The 26,433-nt window shown below is 39.5% G+C and overlaps 2 protein-coding genes across 3 annotated transcripts in view; both read left to right on the top strand.

Annotated features, from left to right (window-relative positions):
• The window catches only part of LOC102313626 (kinesin heavy chain), a 68,009-nt gene extending 56,185 nt beyond the window's left edge, over positions 1-11,824 (top strand). The window contains exons 24-29 of one of the 2 annotated variants that reach the window (XM_042212961.1): positions 718-934; positions 2,206-2,524; positions 3,957-4,018; positions 6,208-6,235; positions 6,632-6,714; positions 7,625-11,824. In XM_042212961.1, coding sequence (XP_042068895.1) covers positions 718-934; positions 2,206-2,524; positions 3,957-4,018; positions 6,208-6,235; positions 6,632-6,701 — 696 coding nt within the window. In that variant the 3' untranslated portion in view covers positions 6,702-6,714; positions 7,625-11,824. Of the gene's footprint in view, positions 1-717; positions 935-2,205; positions 2,525-3,956; positions 4,019-6,207; positions 6,236-6,601; positions 6,715-7,624 lie in introns of both variants that reach the window. The other variant, XM_005944343.2, reaches the window with a different exon arrangement.
• A 788-nt stretch (positions 11,825-12,612) lies between these two features.
• soat2 (sterol O-acyltransferase 2) lies at positions 12,613-24,965 on the top strand. The gene is made up of 16 exons (XM_005944309.3): positions 12,613-12,717; positions 14,803-14,944; positions 15,113-15,171; positions 15,282-15,421; positions 15,518-15,571; positions 16,690-16,797; positions 17,424-17,706; positions 18,631-18,706; positions 19,386-19,470; positions 19,882-19,927; positions 20,186-20,315; positions 20,764-20,861; positions 22,302-22,400; positions 22,584-22,719; positions 23,151-23,296; positions 24,542-24,965. Exons 2-16 carry the CDS (start codon positions 14,866-14,868, stop codon positions 24,596-24,598), a joined length of 1,596 nt encoding a protein of 531 aa, XP_005944371.1. The 5' UTR covers positions 12,613-12,717; positions 14,803-14,865; the 3' UTR covers positions 24,599-24,965.
• The last annotated feature ends 1,468 nt before the right edge of the window (positions 24,966-26,433 follow it).

Here is a 26,433-nt window from a genome sequence, read left to right as displayed (position 1 = left end):
TCATGATGTTTTGAGGCTCTGCTGAGATCTGAGGTGTAGAGGAACAGCTGCCATGCTGGTCCCCTCTAAAATACCTTGAAACATTCATTCATTCATTTTTCTGTTTGTGTTCAGGCCCATTATTTTAATTCAAAACAGAAACTTAAATGGAGATGATTCACCAGAGTTGTCCTACTTTTTCCCGGTTGTAGATTTCTGATAGACTGACTCTGTGTTCAGGAGAGTTCAGACTGAAGTAGTTTTTACAACACTGGTGCAACTGTGGGCTGTCTCTTCCTGGTACAATTTTCAGGTTACACTTGATGTTTCTCTGTTCCACCCCACTGCACCCATTTGACCCTAACTGATCTGAAATGGACGTTATGGTCACACACTTCCTATGCTCCACTTTTTGTACTCTGCACTATATTCTTAGTAAAAAAAAATTCTTAGATTGCAAAACATATGAGCAACTCTTTGGGGAGGCAATGGTTCAGGAAGTAAAATGGGTCATCTACCAATTAGCAGCCAGTGGACTGATCCCCTGCTCCTTTAGTCTGCTTATAAAGTATCCTTGGGCAAGATACTGAACCCTGAGCTGCCCTGGTGCATTCATCAGAGTGTGAGTGTGTGAGAGTGGAGGCCTATAGTAAGAAAGTGCTTTGAATCATAGAAAATGTATAACTGTCTTTCTGTAGTCATAGCTTGTTTTTTGCACATGTCGGATTTGTGTTACAGCTGGTACGTGACAATGCAGATCTGCGCTGCGAGCTTCCAAAACTGGAGAAACGTCTTCGGTCTACAGCCGAGCGAGTTAAGGCGCTCGAGGGTGCGCTGAAGGAGGCAAAAGAAGGAGCCATGAAGGACCGCCATCGCTACCAACAGGAAGTGGAGCGAATCAAAGATGTGATGAAGGCCCGCGCTCCCTTCCGCCGACCCCATGCTGCGCTCATCGGTAATATATACAACTTGCTCACAGATTCAAAATAACAACCGCAGTCTGCTAGAAATTACATGACAGTGCTGCATGTGTCATTTCTGTAAAAGCTTTGCGATTGCTTTAACACTGCAGTATCTTTTAATCTGTAGGTAGCTGTAAAATGCATCCAATCATTTAGTCTGCAGCAAATTCACAGCCACTGCATCGTTTCATAACAGTTCAGAGACACATATGAAAGCTGTTTCTCAGTAATTGGGCAGCACAGCACCTGAAAAACATTGAATTTAAATCAACCGATTCATCAGAACATGTCGGTTAATCCACTCAAATGTGGTAAATCTAAAAGTCAGTTTAATTTTCTTTTATGATGTGATGCATAAGCCCCAAATTCAACAATAAAATAAGGGGGGAAAATGCATGCAAAGCCCATGCCACTTCCTTTGGCTGCACTGTAGGAAGGATATAGTATGTATATCCTCTCCAGCACTACATGTGTGATGTTGTACATGTAGACACCGTTGTGCGTTTCATCTCCCTCCCATCAGATCGCTTCCTTTGTAATGCAGCATGTGAGAAAAATCGTTCAGCATTGTGCAGCCATTCTTTTCACGTCCCTGTTGAGATTTTCCCACAAGCAGCATCCATTGTGTGCTTTGCCCTCTCTGCTCTACTCATCTGTTGTCTCCTTCCTACATTCCTCTTAACATATCACCACATTTTCACAACCTGCATGATCGAGCTGATGCCCTTTTCTTCCTCTTCCAATCTTGTTTCATATTCAGGAAGCAAACATGCATGTAACTGAATTCTCCTGCTGTGGAACGCACAGATATGCAAAGGACTGTTTACGTTGCACCGAAATGAGAAAAGAATTTACTTAAACAAAACAAAAAGCTGTCGAGAGAGTTTTTGCATGAAAGAATGTAACAGTTGGTGGAACATTCGGCTTCTAAGGATTTACGCGGTAGGCATATTCTCCTGAAAGAAATGCGAAACATTAGAATAACAGTGTAATTCAGTCTGATCACTAGCTTGCTACTTCAACTCAGATGCATGTGCTGCTGTAATGAGAAAATGAGCTATTGATTTAAATGAGCGCTTTCAGCATAATGATTTTCATTCGAGGATTAAAGCACAGCAAACAAGACTATCTGTGATATTTCGCTTTACATTAATATATTTTCAGTGTTGGGCTTTAAGCATCATCCTATAGGGCAAATTAAATATGTCTGGCTTTAATGGATGAGTGAATCAATCAATACATTGTTCTCTGTTATCACTTACAGCCAAGCCTGTACGCCCTGGCCACTACCCAGTCTGCTCTCCCACCAACCCCTTCTTTATCCGAGGCTTCAGCGATCAGCCCATTGCCTTCTGCAACGCTGTTTTCCACAACAGGAACCAAGCAGCCCCTGCTGCTGCTGCTGCTGCTGCTGCTGCTGCTACCTCTGCTCCTTCCTCTCCTATATCTGCTTCTCCTACTTCTCCCTCAACACCAGAGAGTGAGCCCAGGCTACCTGAGTCCAACTCCAATCAGAACAGCCCTGCCAAACACCTCGACTTCCAAAATAATGATGCACATGACAGCAATGTTCAAAACAATATGTGAGTAAAACAGCTGTTTTGGCGATTTTAGTCACTTTTTGTGGTTCTTACCATATTTCACCTTCTTGACTTTTTAATTAACAATCGGTATCATATAACTTTAACTAAGCCACACTTTCTGGCTCTCTCTGGTTTTATATGAGATCGTAATGAGGGGCAATACCTGTATGCCACTTAATGTTGTCTGGAACTTTCTTGAGCTTGCATCAAGAGTGTTTACTAACCTTTTTATCAGACCCACAGACCAGTCAGACTTACAAAAGAACCCAACTTCTTTCTCAATGTCTTTCATTTGAGTCATTTAGTGACTGATACCACCAGTTAATCCATTATGTTTACATAATAATTGGGTTTGTACTGTTAGCCTGCACTTTGTCCTTATTTTCTATTTTATTTATAATCTTTTAATCCATTAGGATTAACTCAGTGAATTAGGTTGTTTGAATGGATTTGTTTATCCTTACTCCTGCCTAAACATTTCCAACATGTATTTGCCTTTCGAACATTATTCAGCTTTTTTAAATCTCTGCCTTATTCGTGTCTTTAACATAACTTGATTGATTGTAAAAGTTGAGCTGTTCTTCGTAGCCATAGTTGGCTTTCTTATTTATTTCATTATGGTTTCAACTGCTGTCTCCAGTCAAGGATGACGTTTGTCTCTTAGTTAGAGTGATGTGAAAACCCTTCACATTTTGATACATGCCAATACTATCAATGAGGTAAACAGTTTGAAAGTCAATTTTTGATATGACCACCGTTCCTCTTTGACAAAGCCTGAAACCTCTTAGGCAGCTTTCTTGTGATTTCTGTAAGTTGTCTTCAGGAATAGTTTGCCAGGCTTCTTGAGGAACATTCAAAGCCTTTCTTTGGATGTTTCTGCCTTTTGTTCCTTTTGCTGTTAAGGTGACCCACACTTCATTAATGTTGCTGTCCAGGCTCGGGGGGGCCAGTCGATGACTGATTTATTGGTTCATTGTGTGTTTTTCTCTCTTTTTTTTAAAATATCCGTGTATGCTTTTTTTTATTTCAAATCACTGTCGCGCTGAAAAACAAAACTGACTGAAAATGGAGAAAAAGAGACTAATGTCCAAAAGAATATTGTTTGAAAGACTTTCAGACAAGCTGTGGACCTGTTGCTCAGGATAACTCGACCTGATATCATGTAACAGACACACTGGTGCATGCTTTGCCACGATACTTGGGCTAAGACCTTTGCACAGTACTACAAATGAGTTCTGTCTGTTGCTGTTCTAAATGCATATAGTCTGCACTCTGCTTGTGAAGAAGTCAAAAGTCTTCAAGTTCATAAAGTTTTCATGTTTTCCATTTACTTCAGCTGTTTCATGTGATGAAAACTCTCGATTATAGCTCGAGATTTTAAAAGATAACTTTCACGTAATGTTGACACGTGCTTGTGTTTCTGCTGTTACAGGCCTCCGGCTGAATCAGAAAGCCAAGCAGACAACGCTTCTGAAATACTCGATTCAGAAAACGGTGAGCCCTGTTCAGATAAAGCATGTAAAAAGTAATGAGAATTTTTATAATCGCAATCAGCAGAGGTAAATGGATTTATTTTTATGACTGTTTTTTTTAAGTGATTGTCATTATGCCATCATATAAACCATTAGGTTTGAATGTTGCTTTATATACTCTTCCAGATTGCTGGCTGTTAAAGCAGTGATTGCCCTGCTGCTGTCATAAACCTTTCTTTTTGTTCATATTACGTTTGTGTAATGAAGTTGTAGTCAGTAGATTTAACTCTCACTCTGAGCCAGTGGGAAGTGAAGTCAGGGATTTCTTCTCCTTCTGCATAGAGTGGTATTAGCAGGATACAGATGATCGTTTTTGTAAAACTTCAATGAAAAATGTGCAGTGAACTGCTCCCGCTGCTCGAGGTTTTTGTTTGAGGCAAAAGCTTTTTGTGTCTGTGGGTGTGTGTGAGTGTGCGCGCTTGTCTGCACCCGTCAGCGACAGACTCTGGAGGAGATGGATTAGGCTTGCTGTGTCATTACTCAGATAGAGACAGGTAACCAACAGACAGGCTGCGACGCCCACCTCAGCTTCTGACCCAGTGATGACAGTTGTTGAGTTGTGTAACAACACCACACCTCTTTGATTCTCAAGGAATATCAATAAAAGTCAGAAACGGGGTTTGTGCCAATAAATCAGTCTGCTGCTACAATATGAGCTTTTAATTAAATATCACAGATCACTACTGATTTTCACTACCTGTTTGAACCCTTAAAGGATTTAATCAGGCTTAGTTCAAGTCTGGTTTCCCATTATTATTTCTTCTGTCAACAATGCTGTGGAAGAAATGTCAATATTTTGCTCTTTTTGTCTGTAAATTTCTGATTTTTTCCAGCAGTTTTTTATTCATTCAGATTTATTTCTTATTTTCCTTCATACTAGGCAAATGTCTACTGTAATTATCATGTAATCAGACTTTTGAAGCCATATTTCTTCTGGTTCATCACTACTATTTACCGTTGTTCTTCTCAGTGTCATGAATTTCAGTGAGTTATGAAGAAATGCACATCTCAAAGATCAGCAGCCTCTTATTTCTTATTTATAGCATGTTTAAATGTAACATTCACAGTTACAGTGTCTACATGTGCAACATAACACAAGACAGGATAAGGATTTTTATTAACTGTCACAATATTTTTTTCTACTTAAGGGATTAAACTGAACAGGCCTCATAATCCAGTCAAGCGTGAGGTCCCATGATTGCATCCATCTCATCAAATTGTGCACAAATTAAATAAAGTTGCTTCTGTGCATAACAATGGATAAATCCACAGACGCTTGCTAAAAACTGAGAAGCAACTGAAGTGTCTTGTTATGTTTTGTCAATACGTTGTCATGCAGAAAGGCCAAGTGGATGTTTGGTGAAATGAATCTCTGTCACAGTAATTCAGGTAGAATGCCAGCCTCCGAGGGTTGAGTTAATAGAGTCGCTGCTGGGGCTGAATTCAGTTCATCAGGTTCTGCAGGATATAAAAATGATCCAGGAACCAGTATTAAAACCAGACCCAATTTCCCAAGAAAGTGTTGTTGGTTTTCTGCTAATAAAAGTCCTTGGGATGGTTGTACTTTAATGCAAGGACACCTTAGATGGGAAACACGAGGCACTTATGGTCAAATGGCAGTGTTTGCCACTGTTTATTGGTCATTCGTTCAAGCAATATTAAATGTGTTTATGTCCTGTAGAGATGTTACACAATGAAAACTCTTCAGGTGCAGGTGAAAGTTACAAAACCTATAAGTGACAGTCAGTATTTGTGTTACCATGGCATCAGTCTTTCTGGTAACTTTAATGATACGTTAGTAGAAAATAACCTAATGACCCTGCCCGTAATCATTCCCTAAGCATGAAGCTTTGGGCAGCTAAACCTGTGCTGGTGCTGCTTTTCCATCCTTGCCTTACTGATGGGGTTGCCAGATCAGTAAAGTGCTTGTAAAATGTTCTGTTTAGTCATTCAAATGTGAGATATTGGCGTCTAATACAATACATTATGCAGCTGCTTGTTCCAAGGCCGTCTAACTTCACTTTCACATTAGGCTGTTTTAATTGAACTTACGTGTCTGTTACAAACCCACTTTTCCTCCCTCACTTCACACGCCACCAACCTTGTCACTGTGCACCTGCCTGCCTCCTTATGCACTCTTTCTGTCCACAGGAAACACCACAGATATCAATGACAACAGGTAAGACCTGAGCACTCTTTTGAAATAACGGCAAAGCACCTGCTGGTGTCTGTCGCTGACTTACTGGAGGGTAGAAATATTGGTTGTAATTAGCTGTCTTTTAATTTCAGTGACTAATTAAGTTAATGCAGCTAGTAGCAGTAAATAATGGTAGAAGCATACATCACAAACTGTGCTGCCACATTTGTCTTGCACACACTGATCACACTTCTGTTTTAGAATGAGGACTGTAAAAGCATTGATTTGACTCTTTCTGCCATTTCTTTCTGCATCACTGCTGCCCCCTTGTTGCTGTCACTGCTACTGCTGCTGCTGCTGCTGTGGATGATGCTGCAACGACATGTGGTTCTGCTCTATCTGTCTTAGCATGTGTCTGAATGTGAATTCTGTATCCAGAACTGATGTGTGTGACAATCAGGACCCAGCTAAACTCTACAGTCTGCAGCCAGAGGCTTCAGCCAGCTAATAGTCCTGAGCAGGTAAGAAAGCAGAATGGGGAAGCTATTTATGGAGAAGATACACTATTAACAATTCATAACCATTCAAATTGGTCATTATTTATAATGGTTATGAATTCTGGTTGTAGGAGTACGCTGTGAATTTCTCGCCAAGAGCCCCAACAGACTAGAATCAGCACTGACAGATTTGGTAGTAGGATGCATAGAAGCGTGTTAGATAATGCCCGAGAATGGACATTTTCCTCAGTTCATCGTGCTGTAGTAAAATGCGATTAGAATTGATGTATTGGGTCATGAGGTCTTATGAATCAGCACTATTTCTTTAAGGCTGCTTGGCTTCAGCTCTTTGGTGCTTTGTGGGCAGCTGTAACAATGTGAGAAACCTGGGTGAGTTTTTATTTTAAGAGTGTGAGACACTTTGCACAAAAATACCTAACAGACATGATCTGTATGCACCTTCCTTTAAAAATACTTCACTGTTGACAGTGAATTGACCTTATTTAGGAATGCATATTTAATTTAAACTGCAATCATGTTAAGACTAATAATGTCCAATATGCTATATATTCCTCCACTCTGAGGAATGCAATGAAGATGAGGGGACGTTATTCTAACTTTTCAAGTCCTTTCAGCTGGAGTAAAGTTTGCAAGCGAGTAAATACAAGTCTTCCACAAAGCTGCTGAATTTTATGTGCTGTTAAATCTAAATCGTGCCCCAGAGTACACTGTGCAGTTCTCAAATAAAAGTAACTCCTTAGTAAAGACACCAGGTATAAAATGACTCGAGACATGTTCCTTCTGGCATTGATGGCATGACTCACTGGCTGCTGTCTCCTGTTTTCTGCAATCCTTTGCTTTCACCATTTCTCTCAAATGTATCTGTCGCTCTTATTCACTATTTCTGTCTATGTCTGTCTCTCTCTCTCTCCAGGCAGACGTTTTTTTCTGAGGCCTCTGTAAATCTGCATGCAGCTGATCACTGTCCTCCCAGACTCCCCTTCCTCTCGCATCCTCCTCACCTGCTGTAAACAGACCTCCTGTGTCTTTTTTAGGCACCCTGCTTGTTTTCTTCGATCCTTTCTCGTTTCTGTATTATGACTTGTGGGGTGTAACAGTTTGACAAGCACTGCATCTCAAATGCCTGACCTGGCAACCTACACCTGTGATGCTGCTGCACCCCCTCCCCCATGACTTGAAATATGAAGGGACCACAAATAGAAAGGTGGGGAAGAGAAAGTGCCGTGTGGTAGGTTTCCACTAGGTTGTGCTGTTTGTCTCAGTGAAAGACTCAGTGAGGGATGTCGGCATTGAGCATTATGATTATTATTAGAACTATCATCAGTGTCATTGATAAACATATGGAAAATCTAAAAGACAAAAAATACTAACAACATGAAAACAGTTTGATCCTTGTGATCACTTTTCTGATATTTATACTTTTCACTGCATGTTGATTTTCAATGTTGGTTGTCAGCATTTTTCAAAATATATGTATTAAAGAGGAAGAACACTAGTGAAGCAACAATATAAACATGTTAAAGTCCCAAAACCAGAATAGAAGATAAGCATCGAGATGTGTACGCTGTTAGTACCAAATCTCATTAGAAGAACAAAAGCCAACAATGCTCCAAGCTGTCTATCAGAAATCTGTGACCTCCGCAGCCTGTCTGTGGCTCTCAGTAAACAGTCAAAAACAGGTCGTGCCTATATTGTGTCATTTTTCAAAGTGAGTTTCAAAGTAATTCCCCCAAAATGTTTGAGGACTGCTCTTTTTAGCAAATGTTAGTCAGTGTACTTGTTAAGGACTATGTTCAATTATGGATATAAACACATTTGGTGCTCCGGTGAGCATTTACCGCAGCAGGATGATGTATGCAGGACTTACTAAAAATACTCCACGGTTCATAGTGATCAGGAAAAATGTTAGAAAAGTGTGAGAGTGTGGCTCAGTGATGAGTTTTTGCACAGCACATGAGAGAAAGATATGAGTATTCTTAGTAAATCTACTGACGCCAGCAAACTACACTCACTGGCCACTTTATTAGATATACCTGTTCAACTGCTCATTAAACTAATGCAATGAAGCATCGAGGCAGTTCTTCAGGCAAAAGTGGACCTAACAAAGTGTCCCTTGAGTTTAAAATACTCATATACACATATACTGTGGATGATACTTGGCCAGGGCTTAATATAGACAATAAACGTATGAGACTCCATAAGACTCTTTAAGGCACAAGTTTGTGCTTTATCAGCCTCAGAGGACACATTGTAGCAAGTTTTAGCTGTGAGCAGAAAGCAAAGACAAAAGCAAATGAAGACAGATTGTTTTGTAAAGACTCATCGTGTAGTTGTAAAGGCAACTTTACGCTGTAAATTATCCCTTAAAACTGCCTGTCAGGGATTGTGCGTGAAATATTTAGTCACTGTCATGTTATGCAAGAGCATGGCAGAGTGGAAAAAGTGTGTAGCAACTATTTTTATACTAGCTGGAAAGAAATATATTATTTATCGTTTGCTCTACTTCAAATATTTACTGGCTATTTATCTCTAATTTATAACGGTTTTCGAGTGAAGCATTATCATTTTGTTTTGATGTGCAACTGTATTATTTTTATAGTCCCTGTAGTGAATCATAAAGATTTGAGATTTCTGCAGTTTTGTGTGAGAGCCGCCGTTCCAAGAAACGTTTAACAAAATGACTAATCTTACGGTTCTTTGCTGAACCACCTCAGAGTGAAACCAAAGCCCCGACTGTAGTGAGTCACTTAAATAGGATCTTATTCTGTGCAAGCTCTAAGCTCTGCTGGAGACATGAAGCAAGGGTTACTCCAGGTTATCAAGAGCTGATACAATCCTGTCTTATCCTGCTGACTCACACACACACATGCGCACATGGATGTAGCACCTCATCAGCCAGTGAGATATTTGACCTTTGACCCCTAAGTACAGATAATGTATCAGTCCTGTATTGATTGGGTCTGAGTTCACTCGCACACTGACCGTCAGTAGCTCCTCGCCACCCGTCACATTCACTCTGTGCACCTCCTGATCAGACAGTCAGGATGGAAGGGTCAAGGGTGACAGTGGACATTGAGCTTTGCGTGTTTGTGTGCAGATAAAAGCTGTCTCTCATTAGCAGAGTTTTGCACCTGCTTCTAACCAAAATGGACCAGTAATGTGTATCAAAGCAGTCTACAGGTTAGTGTGCATGAACAACATATTTGTCTTTAAGTGGACGAAGGAAGGAGTTTTATTTTCTGAAGTGCACAACAGTGTGGCCGTGTTGCAGACATACACACTTCCTGTGCTGTGTGGTTGCTCAGATACGTCTACTTCACCCTGTAATAGTGTTTTTCTACAATGTTATAACACACATAGACTGTATATAAAAGATGGACATAGTCACCACATCACCCAGTGGTTTGTAAAGTTCTGCCATGAAGTCTTGAACTGAGCTTGTTGGCCTTCTCTGTGTTTTTGCTCGTAGTCTGGTTTCAAGAGTTGATGCCCCTGCTCTAAAGTATCCCCAGCTTTCTCTTTCTTTTTGATTCTAATCAGAACTATAATTGATAAAATGAACAACATATCGTATTTGATAAGAACTGAAGTGTGAGAGTTAAGAGTTATCAATAAGAGTTATCAGGAAAGTGTTTACTGAGGTAATGGAGGGAGGGAACTGAGGGTCGCTTTCACATCAGAGTATATAGACCTCTACATAATGTGACATTTTATTGAACCCTGAGGAGTCAGACAGACTGCAGGTTTGATCCACTCCGGCTTCACTTTTCAGACTCTGCAGCTATGTCCTCCTTTCATATTCAGTATATGATGAAAAACATAAGGATTTATCTACGTGATATGGTTTAGTACCATTACCTAACCTGCTTATGCTTTAATGGGTCAGGCGGGTGGGGTGTGGTGCTAAGGTTACCAGTCAACACACAGAGACGGGCTCACATCCACACCTTTAGACAATTAGGTCACCAATTAACCCAGCTTATGGATGTCTTTTAATATCCTAATTTTAACTAACTGGCACCATAAAGTATTTAATTACTATACTACTATATTTTTTACGGTTGTCCCTCTTTAACACAAAGATGTTACTTGTAACAGATAATTATTATTACAGGACTGAGGTTGAGTGAAATGTGTGTAGCATTCTAATTATTATTACATCCCTTTAATTGCCCTTTAAATCAGAGTTTTTTTTTCATCATCTGTCTTTTTAAAAGGTAATAAAAGGCCACTGAACTTTTGAAGTTGTGTGTGTTTACATAACCTATAGAAACCGCGAGCTGAACATAAATGGCCTTTCTCGTCAGCACGCTGTCGCTGAAAACAGCCTCGTGCACTGTGGTTGCTCATCAAACTGGGAGTTTGAATGACTGTGTGTAGATCTGCGTTTATTTTATTTTTAAAAAACAATTGTTCTGTTTGTCTTAAAGTAATTGTAACAAATCTAAAAAAATATTCCGACAAGATCAAAGAATTGTGATACTGTATCCTGACCATGCAGAAAGAGAACTGCAGGAATGGCCGAGCGGTTAAAAAAAGACAGAGGCGAAGTGTCTGTGTTTATTTGTACAACAGTGTGTTGTTTTGTTTGTTTATGGCGTGTGATTTAGTGCATGAACTACTCTCTTCTGTAGCTGCTGAGAAACAGCGCTGTTATTTCATGAACTCACCTTTCAATAAATATGATGCTGTGCACAGAGGATTAGCACACGCTCTTGTCATTATTCTTCTTTAATGTTATTTGTAAAAGCCAAATAAAACATTATAACGTCAGTAACCTCTGCAGCTCGCAGCCCAGGAGAGAAGCAGGAGAGATAAAGCAGCTTTAAAAACAGCTGCACCAGTGAGGTCAGTGGGACCTCACAACAAATCCCCAGCAAAATACTGGAATTAACATTACCTTGACCCCTCAATAAAGTCTTGTAAAATGTGAGCTTATTAAATTATTATTAAAAATCTACATTATAATGATGTTATGTTATAATGATTTTCTACCATTTTGTTCAAACTATGTTTATCTAGTGTAATCGTAGTACTGTCCAAGTTCAATATTTTGATTTTTGAAACGAGGACACCAAACAAACCGTGCAGTTTGTTCGAGAACACGTTTTCGATTTAACAGTTTCACATCAAGTTGAACGAGCACAAAGTTTGGGGGGATTGTTTTAAATCAAAATAAATCATTCTAACCTTGTATGTATTTATTTGAAAATAGTATTTATAAAGAGTTTCTTTTTCTTTACCCCTGCTGTGCTTCGTACCAGAAAGTAATTTTGTACATGTATCATTAGTTTAAACCGAGAGACACATTTCATATAAATGGACAAATACATTAATACAGTACATATATCTTTGTGTCCTGGGTTTGAATTCACCAGCAACAAACTGACAGCCCTCAGGTTATACACCGCGACTCTGACATGGATGACTGGATGGACAGACAGACAGCATTCCTCTGGAAATGTTTTGAGCTTTGAACAAATATTTATTTCCACAATGTACAATTCTCTCAAGTTCACCAGTTACTCCTGAAACACACACACTTTTGCCCAGTTCATTCATTATCTACTCTAAAGTGGAAACATTGTTTCCACACTGCTGTGCTTTAACAATAAGCAACATGCTTTTTCAAATAAGAGCATATTTGTAGATGCTAAATAGACCTGTGATATTTACTATTTTGGTCTAAATTTTGACCCAGATTATATACCTTTAACATAGTGCACAAAATACATGATATGAATGAAATTTGTATTAAGTATCTTGGATAAGTGAGACATTAGGGCACAGTCCAGTGTTGTGCATGACCTCATGAGTCCAGCCAAGGAGGTAAAGTTTGATTGGGCAATGGATTCCCTGGGCCAGAAGCCATGAGGGTAAAGTGCATCAGGAGGGGACACAGATCATAAGACTTGCATCATACTTAACAGTCAGTGTCAGTGGAAACTGACTGAAACAGAGGCTGTCATCCTGTGCACTGCTGAGTGGACCTGAACTTAAAACACCGTGAGTACACATCTAATGCATATTTATAGATCATGTCACATCTACCCGACACAGTGATGTCTGACATTTGACACTTGTATTATTTAAACGAATGATAAGTCTGCAGTTTCTGCTGTGGGCAATTTTTAAATTAGTAGGAAACGCTCGACACGAGTGTTGAAGCCAACACTGAACATTAAAGAAGATCAGAGGTCTTGAAGCATCGTGCTGGATATAAATTTTATATAATGATGGCAGAACTGAGTTATTGAGTTCAAGGGTTCTTCTGTGAATGGGCTATTAAACCGATGCATGTACCTCTAACCACACAGGCAATTTTTCATGTAGGTAAAAGTAGGTCATGAACCCAAATATGATTTTTAAAACAGCTTCTATGAGTAATGTTTTCGTAACAGATCATAGATTTTGCTGAAAATCTATTAGTACTGGCTGCTCATGAAATTAAGTGAAGCATCAGTTTAGCATTTTGACAAAGGGAGACAAAGTTCATCAATACAACAAATCAAAAGGAAAGTAACAGCTGCTCGGGCTCAAGTAGAAAAGAGGTCAAGCCAATAAATATTTTCTTAAACATGACATAGACTCATTAATAATCTTAGAGTTGTTACAATAAGGATGATTTGCTTTAAAAACCCCATATGACTGTGTCTGCAGCTGCACAGTGTCTAATCTGAATTTCTTTTTGATGCGTATCTGTTTAATGGAGGAATGACCAGAATGTATGGGTCACTAATGAGGTCAATGACTGTTTTTTACCCCACAATGCAACCTCTCTGCTGTGTAGCTTATCTCTTATAACCTGCAGTGGAGATGCGGATCTTTATCATTTGTTTCGATTGTTTAGCTTGAACTGCACTGACTTGTGGCTTGTTGTGGAAAACCACTGTGGGTAACCACTGTTCCACAACCCCGAGCTTACAGCTGCCTTTGTCCACACAAGCAGTTCTCCACCTTTTCAGTTTTGGATTCACACGATTGGTTTCACTACACCGACACTGAGGCTCATCAGGAATGATAATAATCTCTGACATGAGGCAACCAGCCAGCAACGAGCCAGTGACCTGATGTAATTTTTCAATTTATCGTGGAAGATCCTCTCACGTTATTAAACTTTAACAAAAAGCAAAATCCAGGTTGCTGCACTGCTGCTGGTAGGCTGAAACACACAGGTAAACAGTAAAGTACTGGCAGCTAGACTCATTAAACTCTCTTACTTAATGGAAACAGTTTTTCTCCACTAAAATAAAAATATGCGTTGTATCGAATATAAACTTTAACCTCCTAAGACCCGAACTCTTCCACTGCATGCATTTTTAATTTCTCTTTGATATTTGGTCACATTGGGGCCCGATGAATGTAAAAACATTTTTTAACCTTATTTTTGTTTTTAAGAAAAATAAGAGCCACATATGAGGATATTCGTTTAAAATTTTGATAGAACAGTAGCAGTATAATGTCCTCGTAAGTGGATATCAGGCCCTTGTAGAGCAAAATTGAGTATTTTGGTCTAAATAACCCAAAAATGTGATGTCCACATATGTGGACGCCAGGTCCTAGGAGGTTAATAGTGAGTCTTATTTTAATTTTGCATTAATTGCCATGAATTCAGTCTTTCGTGAACTATGACAAGGTAATTCCCTCTTCTACTTGCGGTTTACCGATATAGAAATACTTCAAGTTGAAAAATTGCTCCTGAGGTCTTTACCTTTAACGCTTCTTAGCCACACAGACACTGGAAACATCACACATCCACAAGATTCAAAGTGAAAACACAAAATAATAACATATACCCATCATAACACTAATTCTAAATGAAGGATTTAAACTTAAACATTCATGTGTGTCTTACTAATGTGCAAAACTATACCAGTAAAAGTTGCTTACTGTTTATAGGCTGTTCTCCACAAAGCATTTACAACATTTGGCGCGTCACAAGTTTGCAAAGAATGATATATTAATGCACACAGCTTATTTTAGTTTAACATAAATGCGTTACAGTTATACTCACCACAATTCACCTAGAAGATTTCGGCATGAGCTATACACATGGAATAAATAAAAGCATTACATCACTCACTTTGACAGGCATCAGTACGACAGCACGTGCATTCATTGAAAACAGACTAACCTCCAGTCGTGAGGGTAGCCATGACGACCAAGGAGGCCGATAGCAGGGTGTATAATCGGAAGATCAAGCCCCGACAGTCATCTGACAACTCAAGCTCTGGTATGGACAAAATACTGTTTTATACTGTATAAAGGAAGTAATTTACATTTATTTGTAAGCTGATCTTTCAGTTCTGTCTATTTTTACACAGTTTTAGGTGAAAGATATATTCAGTATATTTAAAAGTTTAGCGAACGATGTGAGAAACATCTGTTCTTCTCTCTGCAGCTGGCAATCATGATAAGGTGGTGGAAGAAGATGCGAGGCAGTGGGAACGATGTACTGAGGTATTTCATCACTGTTTCTTTAAACGGTGGATGAAAGTAGGAAAGTGGTTTACAAAGGCAACACAGTTACTGAAACGTGATTTGAAAGAAATGTTTTTTTCCTCTTGTAGAAGATCAAAATAAAAGTCATGGAGCAGGTCCAGGATCAGCTCAATGAAATTCTAGACAGAGTTCTGACTGAGTCCGTCCAGTCCCTCTCCAACACCCAATCAACAGTAAATGGAAAGACAAAAAATATAAGCTCATCCAGGTAAGAATGAGACACAAATTGGTCTGTTGGTCACCATATTTTTTTATGCTAATCACTGAAGTGTGTGACTGTTTTTCTGTTTATGCTTTGTGTCAGATCTCAGAGAATGGATGATGGCAAAGTGTTTATGGCCAGGGCGTCACTGCTGGAGTGAGTATAAAAGATGTGAAAACACCCAAATTAAATCAGAGTTGGGTTTAACACAAGGGTTTAACATCTACAGATTGTCAGTGTACATAGTTTTCAAATAGAAAATTCTAATTTAATTGGATATATGCATGGTTTTTGCATTTTATTAGGTTATTCAACTGCTCGTTAATGGATTTATCTGATCAGCGCATCAAATGCACATTTAGGCATGTAGATATGGACAAGGTGACCTGCTGAAGTTCACAGTGAACACAAGAATGAGAAAAAAAATGATTTAGGTGACTTTTAACGTGGCATGGTTGTTTATGCCAGACAGGCTGGTCTGAATGAAGCTGTTGACTTACTGGGATTTTCCCACACACATCTCGATGGTTCACAGAGAATGGGTCAAAAAAGCAGATGGGCTTACAGGAGCAGAAAGTTCACTTGGGCTCCTGATCATACCGGACATACAGACTGAACAATGGAGACTGAAAAAACGTTGCCTAAATCTAAAGTTTAAATATATGCTGCTATATTCAGATGGTCAGAATTTGGTGTAAACGACATGAAGAATGTATTCATCCCGTTTGTGTCTATGGGTCAGGCTGGTGATGCTTTGTTGATGGGGGGTATAACTTTGGCACACCTTGGGCCCCTTAGTACCAAGTGGCCATCATTTAAATGTGACAGCCTACCTACGCATCATTACTGACCCTCTCCATCCCTTTATGACTGTCTACTCATCTACTGATGGCTGCTTCCAGCAGCATAAACATGAGCCATCTGTACTCAAATGTCCTGCACAGTCACATGCCATCTCAATCCAAGAGCACCTTTGGTTTGTGATGGAACATGAGATTTACCTCATGCATCAGATAAGTCTGATGCTGTCGCTTCAATATGGCCTTAAATCTCTGAGGAACGTCCCCGGTACCTTCATGAATCGGTGACACAAAAGGGAGTCCAACCCAGAGCTAGCAAGGCGCACCCAATCAAACTGCAAACTTAGATGGGACTAGCACGTTTTTGTAAACCTTTGCAATATTCACAGCAGAGTTCGCACAGATTTATTAAACATGGGGCCATTTTATTGATTTTGTTGTGTATTTATTTGTGTTTTTCCTCTTCTTTCTCAGTGAACTGTTCGAGATCAGCCACATCCGGACCATTTACCACATGTTCATAGCTGTTCTCATCATTTTCTTTTTGAGCACTCTGGCTGTTGACTACATCGATCAGGGCAGGTCAGTGGGACACGTGGATGTGTGTGTGTGTGTGTGTGGTACTGCCATGTGTCAAACTCTTTAACCCTGAACCAAATCTAACAGAAACTCAATTAATCCAAGACTTCCTGTTCTCTTATCTCCCGCCTTCCTTGCCCCTCTGCTCATCTGGTAGCAGAAAGATAACGAATCAACTCCTCTGAGTATTTCTTCTGTTGCTTTGGGTAGTGTCGTAATGATTTGGTTTTTGTTTGCAGTTGCAAATGTTCCTCATTTGAGCTAGTGCCAGTGGGCAACTCTGCTGCGTGCAAATGATTTGATCCATTCAGCTTCAGTTAACAGTGAATTTTTATTTACATGCGCTAAATGATTGTACACAAATAATACTGTCACACTTGTGACACTTTTCTTTAAAAAAGACACAGCTGTAAGTGTGTGTTTAAAATCTATTAATATCATCACTGGAGGGGCCTTTTGGATGAAAGAATGTCAGAGGAAAAATATTCAATGGCGTTCACGATTCAAGCAATGAAAACAAAACCCAGCTGTGTTTGAATACAATCAAAGTGGTTTCCAATACATAATAAATAATGAATATGATTTGTGTTTTGTTCTTTATTTCTTTATTTGTTGGTTTTCAATCCCAGGTTAGTGTTGGAGTTTGACCTGCTGTTCTACGCCTTTGGGAAGCTGGGGACTGTCACTGTAGCCTGGGCCATCATGTTTTCTTACACCCTGAGCGTTCCCTATTACACCCTGCTGTTTTGGGGCTCTTTGTACCACAAAGTCCCCTCCAAGATGGGGCTGTCTCTGGGGATGGGGCTGATCCTGTATCTCATACAGACCTGCATACTTGGAGTCTTCCCCATCTATGTTGTTGTGCACCACCAGTTGCCACCTGCATCGCGGTTTATTGTGATACTGGAACAGGTGAGTCTGTCACACGTGCAGCCGCTCATTTTTTCATTTACTGCATATTCAGTGTAAAGAGCTACTTTGTGTTCAAATGCAACAGAAAAAAAAGATTATTGGTAATGACCTGTGCTAGAAACACACTGTATCATAGATAACATTACACACATATTCATTGGCAATCATAGGTAATCCAAATTGTAGAAGCAGTAATTCACTGCCCTCAGCTGGAATATTGTGATAAAGATAGCCTGCTAGCCAGAGATGGGAGCTTTCCAACTGGAAAGTCACCAAAGGAGAAAGCATCTCTGGCAGCAGATCTCACTGCAGCCAGCATTTGAACATCACAAACCCATACACTAATACCTCCTCATCCTCTTTATCACATCGGCCCCGGCCTCCAAAATCAGTCTTAGCACTAAAATCATTTTAGCTCTGTTTGATGGAGTGAGATAATCTCGGTGCTTAGATGCTTCTGGGAAACCCGGCCATGATCCTCATCTGACTGAGTCCAATCAGTCTTTTTTGTATTTACATGATGTTCACGGCATTTTAAAACTGCTGAGTTTGATGCAGAAATTAAATATTCAAACTCCCTGAATTGCCCCAAAATGCGGTTCACTGCTGCTTTATGATGCTCCCTGCTCTACGCAGATTGATTGTGCATCATCTCTGAACTGCAGTTTATGACAAATTAAGCCAAGTTCTGCAACTGTGCTGCTCTCTGCCCCACCATGCTGCACTGCTTCATGTTTGATGGGAGTGCACATAAATCATGAGTCAACAACAAAAGAGAAACAAAAAAGAAAAGATGTGAGTATCTGGATGTTTCATTTCGGGCAGCTTGTCAGTTCTTGGAGTGAAGACATACATCTACAGTAGAAGCAGCTAATACTGATACACTGTCTCCCTTCACGTAATAACTGTATCCATTTTCTCCAGATTCGATTCCTGATGAAAACCTACTCGTTCTTAAGAGAAACGGCTCCTGTTATCATGAAGAATGCTCCAAAGGAAGGTATTGTATTGAAGTCCGGTGTATTTTCTCTCCGGGCGCTATCATTACTCACAGTGACACTCCCGGAAACAAGGGGGGAAAATGACTTAAGCAGAACTCTGCAGGTTACCTATGTAATAACTTTAAAACTAACAATGAATCTGCAGCTAGAGATGCTCTTGTACAGGTCTGTTAGTGGGAGATAAAAATATGAAACATGAGGGGAGACCAAGAGCAAAAACATGAATACTTAAAACAAATGCCCCCTGGAGAAAACTGTAGTCCTGACTTAAGTAGTAAAACTGACATAAAATCAAAATGGAAGTTAAGATCATTTCTTCACACAGAAGGTCCGTTAAATACATTTTTTATAGAGCAGGGCTGTAATACAAGTTTTTAAAGGACGCCACACTAGCTGGAACAAACTACAGCAAACCATTTAGTGAAACTGATGAGTCTTTAAGGCAGATAATTTGGTATAATGGCTTAATGATTCAGCGACAACCCGAGTGTTGTTTAATTTTTAAAGACAGCCACTTGTTTACAGGTTCTTGCATTAAAGGCACAGTGAAGCTGTGAAATTAAATGAATAATGAATGACTCAACAAGACTTCAATGTGAAGCCACTTTTAAAATAACTTAAAGGTTTTTGGACACAAACATGATGGCCACACTAACAGCGTTGTCTTTGTCTTTTCAGGAGAAAATCACAAATTCCCAACATTTTCCAGCTATTTGTACTTCCTCTTCTGTCCAACGCTCATTTACAAGGAATCATACCCTCGGTAGGATATATTAACCCCTCATTTTGGCTGGTTATTTATGCTCTTCTGTTCTAGTAATTATCAAAAATATCTATGTCCAGTTTTCATTAAAACTGGAGGTTCTGTCATGTGACACAAACTCACAAAGCCAGCAACGACTTTCTTTTTTATTCATTACAGCATCAAATCCCATCTCTCAGAATCTATAGCTCAGCAGCTACAAACATAAATCTAAAGACGGCTGAAAAACAACAAGATGCAGTTATAAGCAGTCGTGTTGATCTGAGATTAGATGCATTGTGGAATCCCTAATCTGGACTGCGACACTAGAGACAAATTCAGGCAACATGAAAACTGATAAAAATTTGAGAACAGAGCACACATTAAGAATAATCTTGCATCTGAAATTTATGAAATGTCCTTTTGTTGCAGAAATCGCCACATACGATGGAACTATGTTGGTATTACTCTTGGCATGGTGAGATAAAATGTTGCTTTCCTATTTATAATTCAGCACTTTTGCTTTGAATATCTAACAAAAGACTTAGTAGTGTCTGCTGACCTAAAAAGAAGTTTTACTTCTGTATACTGAAATAATCTGAAGTAATAATATATCCCTGATCGCAGTTATCGCTAAGCCATTTCCACATTTGTACTTCTGATTCTCGTGTGTGTTCTCCGTTTCATTTCCTCTTTTATGAGATGTTCTCGAACCTCTTTGATGTTCCCTTTGCAGATTTTGGGGTGCCTGTTCTACGGCTACTTTATCCTGGTGCGTCTCTGCATGCCGGTCTTCAGAACCCAGACCAACGTGCCTTTCAGTAAACGAACAATGGTTTTGGCTATTTTTCACTCTATATTACCAGGTATGTCCTCTTATTCAAAGAGTCCTCAGCTGTACACACACAAACTCAACGTGGCCTTTTTCCCTCCCTTTTCCCCCCACTTACAGCGTTAGAAAGAAGCTGTGAGCAGGTTAAAGTTCATCTCTGACTCTGATTGTGACATCATTTATGTTTATAACATCCATTATCTCTCATGCGTGTGAGTCAGCACTGGTTAATATTTTACTAAGCCTGCAATGTAGGAAAGGACTCCAGAGTGTCGTTAAGACAGTGATAAGATGAAAGATGCTAACATGAATCTGATACAAGTAATCAAAGGCTGAAATGTTTATGACTCCCTTTGAGTGAAGAGCGAGTTAGTGCAATAGCATCTGTGCCAAGTTACAATTCCTCTGAGAAAACTGGGGGCAATGCCCAAAATAAAATCGCTCCATGCAATTCTCTCCGTCTCTGTGTGTGTGTGTTGCAGGAATAATGCTCCTCCTGCTGTGTTTCTTTGCCTTCCTGCACTGCTGGCTCAACCTCTTCGGGGAGCTCCTGCGTTTTGCTGACAGAATGTTCTATAAGGTGTGCGGCTGATTTTTGTGGACACTTTAATTGGTCCAGTGGTCATTTCCTGTTTCTGTGCTGTAGACTCATTATTTTCTGAAATGCTTACTTTTACAGACAAGCAAATTCTGATTAATGACAAGTGAAATGGCAGCAGGGTGACCTGCTGGTCCCCAAACAGTTTTACTTTTCCATCGCTGAATCCTGTTGATTTATATAGCTCTTGAGCAAGAGCTGAAAATACTTGCTTATAGTGGTTGGCCACTTTCACTTCCACAAATCTTATTCGCTTATGGCACTCTAAGTACGCCTGAGAGTTTGAATGAATTTAGCTATAAAAGATATCAAGGCACTTGGGGGAATGTGGGGCAGGAGTTTACCAGAAAACGTCTGTATGGTTGTGAGTGAGACTTTTCTTCACTCTTATGTATTTTCGTCATAATCATACTCTAATGTTAGCCATGGGGTTTTTTGTAGGTTTGTGCAAAAAATGGATGTAAGACAGCGAGACAGTGTTTTGCAAATTTCATCTTTGTTTTAAAAATGCTAAATAATCTTGAAAAGATTCTAGTGTGTCTATTTTATGTTAATTACAGGAGTTGATTCACCTAATTTACAATGTGGCTACAAATTGTTCTTAACCTTTAAACCTCTTATCTGCCCTAGATGCATGTCTGTGATAGCACTTTATTGGTTTAATAATGTTCAAATGACACTGCTTGTCAGCTGAAACAGTTGGGACAAACGTGCATAGACTGTATATAAATGATGGCCATGCCACTGTGCCAACACCCATTAGATAGTGAAGTGCTGTTTTGAATCCTTGGGTTGAGCATTTTGGACTTTTCCTATCTTGTTATTTTATAACTGGTAATGACAAGTCTGACTGAGACACTGAGTACACTGCACATGACTCACAAGGAAGCCACACCCTAAAGCATACCCTCTTTTGTCAACAACTCTAAATCCGACTATAAATGACAGAATGAGCAGCATGGTGTATTAAATCAAACAATATAACCGTTAGATTGTGTTTAAGAAGTCACATTTTTTATAGTCAGTTTGCAAACACTTGAGTCGCCTCCTGCTGGTCATTGAAAAGAATGCATGCATTGGCTTTGTTTTTCTCACATCTGAAATTTACGTGCAGCTTTTATAGAAAGGTGTCGCACACAATCAGAGATTGCACCGAGGTGTCTGTTTAAACCGATGAAGATTAAACCAGTATACCCACCCAGGAACTTGATGCACTGTGCAGAACTGCATTGCTTTCACCTCCAAGACCAATTTACAAATCCTTAGTTGTAGGGTTTGGTATACGCTAAGATGTTTTAATAATAGCGAATCTCTCATCAGTAGAAATAGATGATCAATAATAAACATTCACTCCTATTCAGCCCTTTTTCTTGATGTTTTTATTCTGATGAGTGACTCATCCTCTGTTGTTGTTTTTTTTAGGACTGGTGGAACTCTACGTCTTTTGCTAACTATTACCGTACCTGGAACATAGTGGTTCATGACTGGCTGTATTACTATGGCTACAGGGACTTTCTTTGGGTGAGCAGAGTACTAATACTGCAGACTAACACATGTATATTGAACAAAACAAATCCCATAACTCTGTTGGTTTGTCTCTGTTTATAAACCAGCATGTGTGTGGCAATTTAACTGTTGTTAAGTCAGTCTGACCCCTGAACTTTTAGCCAAATCCTCTTTCTGTTCACTCTCCAATCCCTGCAGCTGTCAAATAGGAAATTCCGAACTGCTGCCATGCTCTCGGTTTTCATAGTCTCTGCCGTCGTTCACGAGTATGCTTTGGCCATGGGGTTCGGCTTCTTCTACCCAGTCATGTTCTTGCTCTTTGCCGTCTTTGGAGGTGAGGGGTGTGTTTATTATTCACGGGACAGTTGTTAGCGCAGCATAAGTAACTTGTGTGCTGACCCAGCTACAGAAATTCATTCATTCGCCTAAAAGCCTTTTAAAGGGAGAAAAACACAGACACATTTTTCATGTCTACATTATTACCGCTGATAAAAGCACTGTGTTTGAGATGCCTATCCATAGCTTGTTAAAAATATGTAAACGGCTTTTGCTTTGAAGAGTGTGCCTTCAAACTTTCGAGTTAAATTCTTCAATTATTCACAAAAACACTGTAAAAAGTCTGTTTTTATAGGATTCTCACTCAATGTTTTGGTTTCTTCTCTCTGCGTGTCCTTGTCCCTTTATCGACCTCCTGCTCTCTCAATAACAGATACAAAGAAAGAACGGAAAGCCCATTAACAAATCCCCTTTCCCATCTTCTCTTAGTGGCATTCAACTTCACCATGACCGACAAGCGACAGAGTCCTGTCTGCAACATCATCATGTGGGTGTGTCTCTTCATCGGTCAGGGTGTGCAGGTGTGCCTGTACTGCCAGGAGTGGTACGCCCAGATATACTGCCCACGGACAGGAGTACGTACTCCCACGTTTGACCGAGATCTCTGTTTGTAAAGTTTTTCCTTTATATGTAGAAAATGCCTTTTCTCCTCTCCTCTATAAATAGTTTCTTCATATCATTTAATAGAATCACATAGAAAGCAATCCTAAAAAAGCCATTTTCCCACAATGTCTTACTGGGCTTACGCACAATCTCAAAATACAATCAGCCAGCTCTTCAGAAAGAAGCCATACACAAGTACATTTTATAGCATCAAATGTGGGTCACAAAAGATGCTTTCAGTCAGTTATCTTACTTTACTTCTCTGGATACAGAAGCACAAATTTGGCTAAAATCCATAAAAATTGACAGAAAAAGAGGTGAGTGACCTCTTTTTGCAGAAGAATTATGAAGAAATGTGTACTCATGCTAGGAGAATTCACCTCTGAGAGACTCCTTATTGAGTTTGAAGGTATGAAAACAGTTTTATCCCAAACTGCACAAGTAGTGAAGGTTTGTGCAGATCTATCCTGATTTAAAGTTGTGGGTTTCAAATTAAACACCAAGTTATTTTTTTGTAGATGTCATTAGACTGACTTTGACCCCTGCGTTAGATGACCCCTAAATGGAAAATAGGTCAACGGGTGAACAAACTTCAGGCGAGAATGAAAAAAACTCATGTACACAAGCACATTACGCAACTACTGCTGGATGTCACACAGACGTCAGCAGCAAAATGAGAGTGGTAACAAACAGCCTCTTCCACTCATTCATTATCTTGACTTAATTGTCTGTTCTCATCCACAGTGATTCATATATTCATTACCGTCCTGCAGACTACATGCATTTGTGTAAACACGTGTACACGTAATCCCGTGCTGCAGATTCACGTGTTGAGCAGCAGATGTGAATAAAAGTGTGACATGTTTTTAACACTTTAAAAGTTGCCTTCCGACACCAAGAGTCTGATGAAGTCAGAGATGTAAAGGATTTGCTCGACAGATGGGCTCAGTGCTTACCACACTAGGAACAACTGTATGTCCGTGTATCCCCAGAGGAGGAATCCTCTAAAGCCAGTGGAATAATTCACACACACAATAGCTTAACACAGATAACATCTGTCTACAAATAGAAGTGCTCTGCACAATGAGATTGTAACTTGAGAGAAATGGATGTTAAATCTACTAATAATTTAATAAAATGATTAAAGTTACTAGAAGGAGAAGGAGGAGAAGTGCGGCATGTATATTTGGCCCAATTCTTTTCCTTTTTCTCAACAGAATAGCTTCTGGGAGCTGGTGATGCCTCGATCTTGGTCCTGCAGCTACCAGAGATGAGGCCATCCCTCTCGCAGGCAGGAGGAATAAATGATGAAGTCTGAAAGTCTGAAAATGAAGATGTAGCTCTACAAGGCCTGATGGACTGAGTGTGGAAGAGAGCAAGGTTTTCTGTTATCAGTGCGTAAAAGATTTATTGCAGTCAGGATGTTGTGTCACTGAACCATTTCAGGTTTTTATTTGTGCAGGTGGTATTTTTATCACTAATATTCATTAAAATGGGCTGTAACCGAGCATGTAGAACATATAGAGCAGCGGTCCCCAACCTTTTTTGCGCCACGGACCGGTTTATGCCCAACAATATTTTCACGGACCGGCCTTTAAGGTGTCGCGGAAAAATACAACAAAATAAAACTAGTACCGGTACTGAAAAATAGAAGATTTATTTATAACACACGTGAAAAGACCCAGGAAAACGGAGTTAACGATAAAAACGATAACAAAATAACGCTGAAAACCGATAAAAACCCTGAAAACCAGACATTTCACACCTGAGCCTCAACTCTCACGGCCCGGTACCAAACGACTCACGGACCGGTTCCGGTCCGAGGCCCGGGGGTTGGGGACCGCTGATATAGAACATCATACCATCTGATAACAACGGCACATAATACAACATGGTAGTTCAGTGAGATTTAGACTTTTGATAGGTGGAGCTAGCCCAGCTGTTTCCCATTTTATATGAGAAGTCAGCTTAGTCATATACACAGTACTGTAGAGGAGAAAAAAGTACTGTACGAAGTCATACAATATCTTAATAAATAATATTTTTAAGCATTAAATAAATTTAAATATGGTATTAACAAGGCCTTACAGGCTTCAGGTTTATTACAGTTAGAATATTTAATTGCATTTCTTGCCCAGCTTATTTTTATTCCAGACAAAACACTTTTGTTCGTTTCGTTATTGTAGATTTTTATATGAGTTTTCTGTTAGTAGGACTGAAAAAAACTTAAAAGTGACAGAAAACTTTAAACAGGCTTTGACAAACACCGGGCACCTGGCCTGCAGTGTGTGTGCGCTGCGTGTTTAATCCTGCCTCGGTTGACATTCAGCTGCCAGGGATTGGCTGGGAAAGCAGGTATCTTAACCAGCCAACCACAGGCTGCACAGCATCTTATCAGTATGCTACAAAGCCTCTGTTTGCCTGCCTGCAACGTCATCCAGGAAGAAGAGGATTACCATTGGTACAGTGTTTGCATTAATGATGTAATGCTCTGTAAACTGATATACTGTAATACCAACGGGGCTCATGGAGGCAAATGCAGAACAGATAGTTTTAGAGTGAGTGTCAAAGCAGAAATGAATGGATTTAGTACATTAAATTTTATGTTTGAAAATAAAATTTGTTTGCATTTTCTTTATTTAAAAAAAAAAATCTGCATATTGTTTTGTTTTTTTTATCTCCAGCTTTCATTATCAGGAAAAATCTATACATACCTCATTGCCAATAATGAGTCTCTATCTTCTGCACACTGCATATGAATCCAAAAGGGAATAACGCTTTGCAGAAATAAAGATAAAAAAGTGAAATCTCTTGTAATTTAGCCACATAATGTCATGGAAACTGGAAAAGCTTTTTATATAAATTAAGCAGAAATGGAACAGCTGGTAATTCATTTGGTAAATCTTCGTTTTACAATAGGACTTCTATGATCGGGAGAAATATAAACTTTTTCATCTGCTAAAAGCTTCACGGTGTTCACTTGAACAGCAACAGTAAAGCCGTGAGCCTTGAAAACAAAAAACAAACAAACAAAAAAAAAGGGCTTAAAGAGGCTAAAATGTTCAATAATCTGAGGGAAACGGCGAGGATGTTACATTTTCTGTAGGTT

This window comes from Haplochromis burtoni, unplaced genomic scaffold (assembly GCF_018398535.1).
Source record: "Haplochromis burtoni strain Fernald_Lab_line unplaced genomic scaffold, NCSU_Asbu1 Contig_403, whole genome shotgun sequence".
Taxonomy (NCBI): Eukaryota; Metazoa; Chordata; class Actinopteri; order Cichliformes; family Cichlidae; genus Haplochromis; species Haplochromis burtoni.
Note: the sequence above shows the minus strand (reverse complement) of the source record. Positions and strands in the feature narration are given on the sequence as shown.

Bases quoted from the DNA above. Each gene is read 5' to 3' on its own strand.
- soat2 (XM_005944309.3), top strand. From the start codon at position 14,866: ATGACGACCAAGGAGGCCGATAGCAGGGTGTATAATCGGAAGATCAAG. The intron at 22,720-23,150 runs GTGAGGGGTGTG...ATCTTCTCTTAG, and splicing joins GCTCTTTGCCGTCTTTGGAG to TGGCATTCAACTTCACCATG. The intron at 23,297-24,541 runs GTACGTACTCCC...TTTTCTCAACAG, and splicing joins TATACTGCCCACGGACAGGA to AATAGCTTCTGGGAGCTGGT.